The sequence below is a fragment of the Nothoprocta perdicaria genome, unplaced genomic scaffold, assembly GCF_003342845.1.
Source record: "Nothoprocta perdicaria isolate Ctin4 unplaced genomic scaffold, notPer1 scaffold_50, whole genome shotgun sequence".
Classification (NCBI taxonomy): domain Eukaryota; kingdom Metazoa; phylum Chordata; class Aves; order Tinamiformes; family Tinamidae; genus Nothoprocta; species Nothoprocta perdicaria.
The window spans coordinates 629,043-640,403 of NW_020455755.1; the positions used below are offsets into that span (position 1 = coordinate 629,043).

General features: G+C 41.2%; 1 protein-coding gene across 2 annotated transcripts; it reads right to left on the minus strand.

Annotated features, from left to right (window-relative positions):
• Nucleotides 1-1,999: 1,999 nt before the first annotated feature.
• TNFAIP1 (TNF alpha induced protein 1) lies at nucleotides 2,000-9,555 on the minus strand. Of its 2 annotated transcripts, none has more exons than XM_026047811.1 (6): nucleotides 8,795-9,555; nucleotides 7,801-7,970; nucleotides 6,957-7,046; nucleotides 6,805-6,857; nucleotides 5,850-6,045; nucleotides 2,000-5,215 (listed from the first exon to the last, which is right to left on the minus strand). In XM_026047811.1, the coding sequence occupies exons 1-6, from the start codon at nucleotides 9,006-9,008 to the stop codon at nucleotides 4,997-4,999; spliced, it is 942 nt and encodes a 313-aa protein (XP_025903596.1). In that variant the 5' UTR covers nucleotides 9,009-9,555; the 3' UTR covers nucleotides 2,000-4,996. The 2 variants fall into 2 exon arrangements, with proteins under 2 accessions (XP_025903596.1, XP_025903597.1); XM_026047812.1 differs by having other exon boundaries at nucleotides 5,850-5,976; nucleotides 8,795-9,554.
• Between the last annotated feature and the right edge of the window lie 1,806 nt (nucleotides 9,556-11,361).

The following is an 11,361-nucleotide window of genomic DNA, read 5'->3' on the forward strand; positions in this document are numbered from 1 at the left end:
ACCTGCTTCTCCTCCCAGCCCATCGCGCCCGCCGCGCCGCGCCGCCCGCCGCCGCGGGGAGGAGGAGGCTCCATGGCAACGGCCCGGGCGCGGGCCGGACAGCGCCTGCGGTGCGGGGCCGCCGCGCGATACCCGCGTCCCGCGCGGGGGAGCGCGAGCCACGCGCGGAGGTACCGCGAACCCCCCACACACGCTAAGGCAGCGCGCGCTCCATCCCCTCGGAGGTAACGTGCCCCCCTCACTGAGGCAGCGCGAGCCACGCGCGGAGGTAGCGCGACCCCCACACACACACTCAGGTAACGCGACCCCCCCGCCCCGAGGTAGCTCGCGCCCCATCCATTCCGAGGTAGCGCGCCACTGACTCGCTCAGGTAGCGCGAGCCGCGCGCTGAGGTAACGCGACCCCCCGCGCACACACACAGAGGCAGCGCGCGCCCCATCCCCTCTGAGGTAACGCGGCCCCCCCTCACTGAGGTAACGAGCTAGCGCGGCACCCATGCCGAGGTCACGCGCAACCCCCGCGCTGAGGGAACGCGGCTCCCTCACACACACACTCGGGTAGCGCCCCCTTTCCCCCCCACCCCCCGAGGCAGCGCGCCCTCTCCCCTGAGGTAACGCGCTCCCGCCACCCCGGGGTGACGCGGGCCCCCCCTCTCCCCTGAGGTAACGCGGGTCCCCTTCGCTGAGGTAACGCGGCCGCCCCCTCCCCAGCGCGGAGGCACCGCCGGCCCCTGCCCTGCCCCGGGGCTGCCCGGGACCAGGGCCTGGGGGCAGTGTCCCTTTCTGGTGCCTCTGGTACACGTTGCTTTGTGCTGAGTGTCCAGTGCTGATTTATCCCTTCATCCTGCGTTAAAACCAGGGGCAAGTGAGGAAGCTGGTCGTGAAAGAGTCTCCTCCGACGCAGACCTTGCAGAGAAGTTCACTACAATTTGGCAATTCCTGCAGCTGCACAGCGCATCGCTGGAGAAGGGAGGTCAGTTAACTTGTTTTTTGTTCATTTTCCAGTGCTTAATCCCTTATATTGAAATATAATGTTAAAAGAGTAAACAGCATACATATTCACACGTAATTTTACTTTTGGGTCTTGGCAAAACTACACTATTTTGACTGCAAGGTCACATGGAACAGCCCTGAGCTGTGCAAGATACTCTTTAAAAAGAGGATAAGGACATAGGCAGGATCGTTTCTTTAGCAGCTGTAATTAGGTTGTTTTAACAAACACTGGTCCTTTAGCTGCTATTGAAAATCCTACAGTAGTTGGGGCTGCACTGGAAGGAACATGACAGAGTAACATCCAGGAGGGAATGGCACAGAAAATAAAAGAGGCAGAAGGACTTGGACCACACCAAGTGAGACAGTGCAGACAGAGAAGGGAAAAGAGGAGTACTGCACAGTTACCCATCTGCAAGGTAAAGAAAAAAAGTCCTACCACAATGAAGAGAAAGAGCTTCAGTTTCTATGCACTCCTATACATCACAGGGCCAAAGTAGGAAGAGCTGCCTCTCACATAAACCCATTCTCAGCCAGACAACTAGAGGAAGGTGTAGCTGGAATGCACTAGACCACAGAGGTTCTTATCTTTCTAAACAAGGAGATTATATAAAATTTTAGAAAACACTCAGATGCTATGTGGAATATTATTTCTTCAGTTGTCATTCAGAAATAAAGATATTAACATTACTTTTTTCCCCTCTACCTCAATTTATCTCCTGCAGAATTATAGCCTGTACTTGCAGGGATTGGTGAAAGGTAGTTTACAGCACATAACACAAAGTCATTTGCCAATACAGTATTTCTGTAATTGTAGTTGAGATCTTCATCAAGTATTTAAGATGCCTCAATGCAGAACAGAAGTGTATACTTAAAGAAAACATTATGAAAAAATAACAACTTCTGACAATGGAGGAAAAGTCACTGAAGATATAAAATATAGCAGTTTATTATAAATTAGTGTTCCATTTCCATATAACACACTGATAAAAAGAGAGATGAAACACTTTATTCAATGATTAGTAAAGTTACTGCCCTTAAAAATTAGACATAAAAATAAAACAAAAGCCTGGTAACTGTCAGAAAACAGCTCGATCATAGAATGCAAGTTAAAACAGGAACAACAATCATATTTGTTACACCTTCTGGATACAAAGTAGTACAGAAAAAGAAATTTTAAAAACCCCTTATCCACAATTTGTCTCAATATTCCTCTGAGGTAGGGGAGGATATTATCCCTATTTTATTACAAATGAGGAAAGTTCTGCACCTACACAACAACTGATTTGCTCAATGTCACCAAGTTATTGGCTAAGTTGGAAATGGAACTCATGTCCTCTCATCTCTTAATAAAACACCAGTTCTCCTAATGTGAAGTCTGGCTTTATAGATTCAATATCAAGGATTGTCAGAGGATATAATTTAATTGTGCTAGACTCATTCAATTAAGCTAAACTTTATCAGTATTTCTAGGAGTCGATAATGTTTGAAAATCTAAAAAAGCCAAGAAAAAAATCTAAACAAAAACACAGAATACAGTTTCTCTGTAACATTTATCAGTTCCTTCAATGGCATTCTAGGATTATTTTATTTTTAATCATGCAGCACAAGAGATTAAAAGTCAGCAGAACTGAATGTTACAATAGGATAGATGTCTCCTGTTCCAAAATCTAAATGTCAAGGTGAAGGTTAACATTTAGTTTTGTCTCTGCATTTATCAAGTGGTTGAGGCTGCTACTCTGCAGTGCTATCTCTTTGACATTACCACCTAATTAACACTGATACTGAAGAGCAATTTAACCTAAGACATTCACTCAAGGCACCAAGTCTGCTTCTCTGTAGAAAGACCGAGGCTGTTCTGCAGTATGTTAGGACCCCATTACAGAAACACACAACCCTCTGTTACAGAACTTATGCACAGATGTCAGTTGATGTTTACTACTCCTTCTCTCAGCCTGCTAATACAATATATGAATGCATAAAGTTCACCTGAATTCAAGCGTGGAGGGTAAGGTTTCCAAGGATGCTCCACCAGCTAATGAATGCTAGCTGATGTAGTTTAAATACCTACATTACAAACAAGGCAAGGACACTTCTTACTAAAGGCTACTTCACAGGCACATCAGTAAATGCATCCATTGGTGATGGTCTATCTAAAAAATTATGAGAAGTCTCATACATAAATGAGAAGTCTCAGACATAAATGCATAAAATTAGAAATCTATATAATCTTAATGTTATCTGTAATATTTAAAGCCAGCAGAGAAGAATTTTAACAAGCAGGGCTGTTCACTCTCTCCTAAAAGTGGACAGCTTACTACATGTAAATGAAGACTGTAATTCAAAGCTGCATTATCCTTTTCGATGTTTTCAGTGTTTCACTTATTCTCCATCATATCAGGTTGTAAAAATGTGTTCTAGAATATATTCTTGTCAAAACAAAATATATCCCTTAAGTAAAGTAAGGATACACTCCTTTACTCAAATATCCCTTAAGTAAACTTCCCTAAAGTTTAGCAGAATAAAAAAATAAAACCCACAAATGCCCATCAACAATAATCTCAGCAGCTGTATTTTGACTAGCACAATAGCAAAACCATCTGGAAAACAGACAACTTGCAGCAAGCAAAGAGGCTGCTGGTTTTTAGTATTTTAAAGATGCCTTTCACAAAAGGCAGGTGCATTACGGTGGTAATACTACTTCCTGGATGTCAGGAGAAATGAGTGAAAACTTCCCAAGAGTAGAGGCCTGGCTAGACAATAAAAAGTTAACAACTACTAGTGCTTTCTTAACCAGCCTCAGCAATCTCACTTTCAACAGCTTAACCCAGTGGAAATTACTTTTATGTTCCCTCTTCTGCAAGCATCCATGACTACTAAAACATCTGCCATTTTAATTTTAGTTATGACTTGACAGTATTAATCTAAGCTTATTTTCTTGTCAGGCTTTTGCAGCAATTTGCTTTTACATAGGACTTTTACATAAAATTTGGCACTAATCGAAGGATTTTGAGCCTAAACATCCTGGAACCTGAAGCTTCCTTGTTCATTTACAATAGAGGGACATAAAAGCAGTCGTACATCATGCTGCACTGGTATTACATACCCATAGGTGCCAAAGAGCAACCTTCAAGTAATAATCCATTTATGACAGTGGTAGTATTTGAATCTGCAGCCTAGGATGGGAAGATGTAATTAAACTTTTTAAAATACATCATTAACTTCTCCATATGAAATGCAAAACCATTTCCAGAGACCCAGTCTGGGGAACAGGTTGGATACCAACTTTCTGAAAGGTCCTTTTAAAATTAGCACCAGGCCAGACATTCAGTGTTTTTGATGAATTAGAAGATTGTAGTTAAGATTTAATGAATTTTAAAGACATCTATTTTGCAGAAAAAGAAAAGAAAATCTTTTGAATGGGTATCACGGAAAAAGTGGGATAACACAAATATAATACACTGTATTTGATTATTGCATAGCTTACCATCTCCCTCCATGGGTTATCAGGACGTAGCGTTTGCTAAAAGTATCCATGTTCTGATCCTCTGCACCCTCTCTTTTAATAACTTGATTTAAAAAAATGGAAGTTCCATTACACAAAACCCGAGAAGGGCAAGTGTCTGGAAAAAGTATAAATCACACCATTTTATCCAGGGAAAAGAACAGTATTTCTCATAGGAAGCAAGATAACTGGCAAATCATTAGATACAAAAGACCAAATATGAACTGTTGGAGCAACGTTCAAGATTCAGCTCCTCATGTAGCAAACAAAGAGGTCAGTCTCTATTTAAAGCATATGGTGCAAAATTATCATGTCAGTTTTCAAGCCTTCGGCCTTTAGTGTTACTTTGTGTGCAGAAATGCCCTTTAGCTTTTCTAAGGAGCCAAGAAGCCAGATGAACGTTAATCCACAGCGTCCAATTTATCCCTCCCAACTTCTTGATCTCACGCAAAGAATATCAGCACAAGCCTTCAAAGTAAACCCTTTCTCCTCAATTGACAAGCTAGTGGCCAAGCTGACGGTCATCGTAAGTGCTGTATCTCTTCACATGTATTCGACGCACTCGGTCACGAAGTTCAAAACCATCGTCATCCTCACTGTGAGAGGCCTGGCTTCGGCTCCTGCTTGTTGCTTCCAGCAGAGAGTTATCAGGAACCCGTGGTGTTTCATAAAGTAAAACATTTAGTGTTTCCTCATATATTCGTGCTTCTGGGAATTCAACCTAAAAGAAGAAAACAGAAAAAAAGCACATGTCCTTTCCCTGATCAACCCGGGATAAGATGACACACAAACATAGAGACACACAAACATGTAAATTGTGTGATTCATAGTAAAAAGTAAAAAGTTGTAAAAGGGAAAGATGAGCAAAGCAGGCTATTCCCTTGCCTAGGATTACCCCATCTGCTAGATCCCTTACCTCTCCTTTTAGGTTGTTCAGTAATGGAATACAAGTATTTCTGATTCTTAAATGCAACTCAGATCCAATGTCAGATCCCATCAGCATACCTACACCAGTGCAGACCAGATTTACATCCTGAAGCTAGGGACAGTATCTAGATTCATCCTTATATTTATTATCATGTTTTCATGCATGTAACAGTCATCCCTTTAAGACACAGTGCTTTGAAGCAAGTCTTTAGCTATGTACAAAAACAGAACATCCTCATCTTGAGGAAGAACATCCTCAGAGACATTCAAAATGCAACTTGATATGGTTCTTTGCAACCTGATCTAGGTGATCCTGCTTGAGCAGGGGGTAGACCACATGATCTCCAGAGGCCCATTCCAGCCTCAGCTATTCTGTGATCTTTTTTTCTCTCTCAACCATAAGCAACAGGTAGGACAAACGCCAGTACCTTAGTTTGCTTCTTCTCTGTGGCATATACTATTGAGGTACAGCAGACTTCAGCAAGTTTCCGACCCTGTCCATAGAAAGACCAGCAACAGATTTCATCCCCTATGACATCCTTAATGAAGAGAACTCTGCCATTGAATCGGAGAGAGAGTTTATCAAACAGTTCTATATTCTTCAGTAAGTTGTCATCTGAGTTACTGAAAGAAAGCAACAAAAGAAGGAAAAAAGTTTTTGTAGTTTTGCAGCTGGCTGTTTCTACAGAATTAGTATGCTTGTTCCACCACAGTTCTAAGTGTTGATCTAACTCTAAAATAGGAGTAGCAGTTCACCACTATATGCCACAGAAATAAATAAATGAGGGTGACAGTCTAATTCCCATGAGCAAATATTTCAGACTTTAGAGCTCAAGTTAGATAATAATGATTTGGGAAATTTTGCTGTCATTACAGCAATCATCTACAAACACCCCTTGACCAATGTTCAGGATGGACTAATTATATCATATGCAGATTTTCAGGGGGAACACATAATTTAGGGAAATAAGTTTTACTGACAGCTAAGCTTCAGGATCTTGACTGCTTTTCAAGCAAGATCCAACTGTTCTTAAAAATATTTATATAGTGTTATAGCTTTAAAATCGAAGTTATCAAAACATTACTTTTAAAATTTAAAATACTCTCCTTAAATAACACCACCAATATGCAATTTGATCAACTGAAAAACCCTAAAACCTTACTCCTCTAGTATTAGCTTGGATGCAACTGTTTCTAAAGTACATATTCTATACCATTTTCTGTTTCCTTTTATAGGTGGTTGGAAAGTTATGCATGGATATATGAAAGTCAGTGAAAATATGGTTACCTTGATAACAAATCCAATTTTACTAGTTATATTTTCTTCCCCTCCCATAGTCAAATGAAAACTTTCTCATTACAGTGCAGAGAAAACTGTCATACCTGGTATAGGAGTATTTGTTGTTACTTCTATTATAAAGCAGCTTAACAACAGGCTATGGGGAGATGAAAAAAAGAAAAAAAATAAGTTCTGTGTTTGAATACAGTTAGCAGAAATTCACTTTTTGACTAAAGAGTTGTAGAAAAGCAGTTACTTTCATTGATGATTCTATGAGTCTCTCTTCTTCTTTGGGAGATGTGATGATAGGGATATTACAGACAGGTTCATACAAGTCTTTCTTGTCCTATTTTAAAGGAAGGAGAGGGAAAGCAAATAAAACCCCAAGAGATATAAATGATGAAACTAACATCTGCTGCTCTCTTCTCCAAACCCTCCAGCCATGTTCCCAAACCCTGTGATGCAAAGGAAGAGCCTTATGTTGCTATAGTAACCATACAGCATTACCTTGATCTGCAAACTAGAAATACAGCAGAGAGGTTTCTTATTCCCAGAAGGCACCAATAATTGAAATATTGGCATGCAAGAGAACGTCCTTCTTAACTAAGCAAAGACTCTGAACTGAAAGCATACTTAAGTGGGTTTATTATTTATGCCTTTTTTGAAGAAAGGATAGTAAGAATTTGCAAAAGTTTTAACTCAAAACACTGCAGTATATAAGAAGGTCAGCCGCTGCAAACTGAACATTTAGCAAGAAGAGCAGCGTGTCATTGAACTCCTTGTGGTACAAAAAGCAACCAGCAAGAGCTTCAAGAACAGTCTGTGACTGTAGATTTCTCATGCAGCAAATTAAGAAAAGCTCAATAGCTAACAGGAAAGCCTTGGAACATTTCATTTCTTTAGAGGAAAAAAAAAAGGAGAAAAAAAAGTTTTAAATTCCAAACCAACAGAAAAGCAACAGAAACATTCAGAGGCTACTTCTTGTAGAAGTGCAAAGCATGTTAAACCTAGAATGTGAAGTTTTTTTTTTTTTTTTTTTATACACACAAACACACCTTGAAGTCATCCATCAGTGACTACAGACTACTTCCATTTCTTACCTGCAGGGCTGCTTGGCACATGTCTACTAAGCCCTGAATGAGATAATATTTGGCTTCTGCCATCAACTCTTTGACCTCCTGTCTGTGTTTTGGCAGTGCAATTGTGTCATCTCGGAGATAGTTTAAAATTGTTCCAAAGTGCTTCCCACAACGGTCTATGAGGATCCAGCCTGGAGAGAAAAGAAAAAAAAAAAAAAAGAAAGAGGAAATCTGTGAAAGCGGGTGGAAAGCTTTCACAGAAACACCAAGAGGTGAAATACTTGCCATCCTTTCTCAACCTCTTCTCCACATGCTACAAGGCTCATTTCTAAGGTATAATTTTGTTAGGGAGTACCTTTACTCTCCTAGTAAAAAGACTAGTAAACAAAAGCATTCATAGGTTTTGCTGACAGCAGTTTTCCTCTATTCTCTATAATTTATTACGGATTTTTATAATACCAAGATTCAATATGCAGCATGATTTGACATACTTGTCTGGTGACTTAATACTGTCACAACTTGGATATGTATTTTCAGTCACAAGTGAAAAATATTATTAGGAGAGAAAAATCAAACAAACAAACAAAACCCAACAACAACAAACACAGAATAAAAACACAGAATTCTTGCCATAGCAAAGCAAGGCTGTTCTGAGTTTGAAAGATGAAAAATGAATGCCCTCCCAGTTTGACTGATGCCACTATACACCACCCAATAAACTCCACTCCAAATACCGTATGCCCAGTCTTGATAAGAACGTCAGCAGTCTGTGTACCAGATGTGATTGTCACAGAGAGAACCAGTCCTTCCTCTAGCTAATTTTAGTAACAAAAGCACACATCTTCATGATGTGTGACACAGCCTCTGACAGAGGCTTGTCAGAGCCAATAACAGCTGAGTGCCTAACTTCCAAATTACTTTCAGAAAACATTTTTTCCTTGTACCCTTCACTCAGGGTAGTCTACAAAAACTGTTGTTTGACAAAATCCTCCATATCATGTGACATTCCCCTTACCTTCCTTGTCTGTGAGCACTTCCATCCTCCCACTGAACATAGCCTTCAGCATCGTGTCATGCCTGGTCAGTACTTGAACTGTAGTATAATATAAGGAGCCCCCGACATTTAGCCGCACGTACTTGTTACCAAGGTTGCCCCCTTTGAAGCTGCAAGTTTTGGGCTTGGATCCTGCAGCTGGACAAAGAGTGGTTAGACAAGTGTCTCCTGACATCTCCTTCTGTAGGTAGATGACAACTCTACAGAGCGTGGGCTTGATGGATTCCGCCGTGATTGATGAAGAGTCACAAATCACAAGATGAGGAGTGCAGGGCAAAAACAGTCATAATCCACTGGACCCTTTGAAAGAGAAACATGCAGAATTAATATGGAAACCTGAAAGTACCATCTAAAACAAAAACATAAGCCCACATTAAGAGATGTATGTTTTTAAAACAACTCACTGAACAATATAATGACTGTTCAGTTACGGCTGCATTAGTGAGACCAACTTAACTGACCAACTTAGTGAGGAAACTTAACATTTCTGGACTTGCTTTCATTTGGTCTTCATCCAACACTACAATCACTTGTAGTCCAAGTTGAAATAACAGTAAGAATTCAGTTCCCTATCAACTTCCCCAAAGAACATAACTTTTTATGCAGATTTAAACCTCCTGGAAGAACTTTCTGCGACTTCTCCACCTGCAGTATGTATGAGCTGTTTGGGTTTGTTTGAACTGGAGATATTTACAGAGGTTTCAGCAGCCTCTCTCTCAGGTGCCTCAACACTAGATAATGCTCTATTTCTTGGTACATTCTTTCACTCAAAATTATTAATTCCAAGCTTCTGTCTTGGAACACCAAACAATCAGTATAATATTGATTCTTCTATTCTAAAAGTGTCCAGTCTTTGGAATATGTCTCACTTAAATGCCAGCTAAGATTTGCAGCTTCCTTCCTTTCCCCAGTGTCACTATTTATCTTTCCTTCCCAAAGGAGCTTAGAGTGGAAACAAACTAATAAATGGAAAACAAAACTCAGTCTAATAGGCTAAAGCTAAAGTTCTTCGGGAAAGTACAAGTATGGGTTTCTCAGCTATCCATTTAAAAACTGTTGTCCTTAGAAACATTTTGTTGGCCTTGCCCCTCTCATTATGGCTTTTTTTCTCTATTTGTCTATTTCAGTCTACAATCATCTGTTCGCTTGTCTGTTTTGTGCCAATCGTGCATGAGTAACCCTTTATAAATATTAACTGTATTGCTGTCCTTCCCACGTCCCTCTTTCTTCTCACTCCACCTCAGCTTTCATCATGGAAAAAGCCCACACCTCTCTCTCCATCTGGTACAGCAAATTTCTTAGCAGCTACAGATGGCATCTTAAAATTGCCAGAGATCTGAATAGCTACTGAACTTATAACATCTAAAATAACGTTACTCTAATTAAACAGGCACTACAAACAAGGCCCATTAAACAATACAAAAACTTTGCTGGTCACAAAGACACAAAGTAATTCTAATAAACTTAGTGCCAAGTGAGATCAATTTGTCTGAAAACGCTTTAACTGGACTCCCACCAGCTGTCATCATTCTTCACACCAGCTCATCATCCTAGAACACCACAGTAAATTGACTTCTACGTCTGAGCATCATTTTAGACAAGCAGTCCACTGACAAATATAATCCAAGGCAACTGCATGTTACAAAATATTTTTTCCAGAAAAGTGATTTCTGTCTAGCAAGCAGCTAGGAGCAGCCAAGACCCATGCAGATACTAAGGGCATTTTAAGTAGCAAAAGGGCCTCATATGACTGACCAGAACTTCTCCAGACACACTACATGCGAGAGCCCCTCCTTAGCAGACAGAGGTGTTTGCTACAATCTTTCACAAGTCATGACTAAAAGCAGCTACACTTACTGTTTCACAGTTCAGACCTTTGGTAGAAATAGAAGTATAACTCAGGTCTATACATTGGTCATAGATGTCAAGCCTAGTTTTAGCCCTAAGCATGTTTTTAAGAACAGCTAGACTGATCCTGTAGCAGGAGAAAGAACTCTGGACCACGCAGGGCTCTCTAATGTCAGACCTGGTCTGTTTGAACATATCTGTTTATTAGCATCAAGTTTGCTGTCAGTTTTGTCATTTCAGGCATTTAGCTATTTCTCAGACCAAGTAAAATGAAGCAAAGTATGGGCTAAACTTGCTACCCTTCCAATCCAAGTATGCACAAGTACTGCTGTAGCACGTTCCTGAGCTAATGAGCGAGGAGGCTTTTGCTGTAAACAGTCCTGTAACCTTTAATGACACCCAGCAAGACAAGAGGAGATTTTCTACATCCTTTCCTTCCTGCCCGTGCAGGAAGCAGATGGAGAGCTGCAAGACAATAACAGAGCCGCTCGGACACCGTGTCAGGAAACGGTCCCCGGTGAGGACTTCCATAAAAAGCAGCAACTCCCACAGCTCGAGAGGAAACAAGGGCAGAATCACTCGCGAACTGGCAGCTCTCTGCGGATCTCCTGGGCTACACAAAGGGGCCCCACGCGGGCCGCGGCTGCCGCCCAGCGCGCCCGTGGCCACGGCGGGCGGCG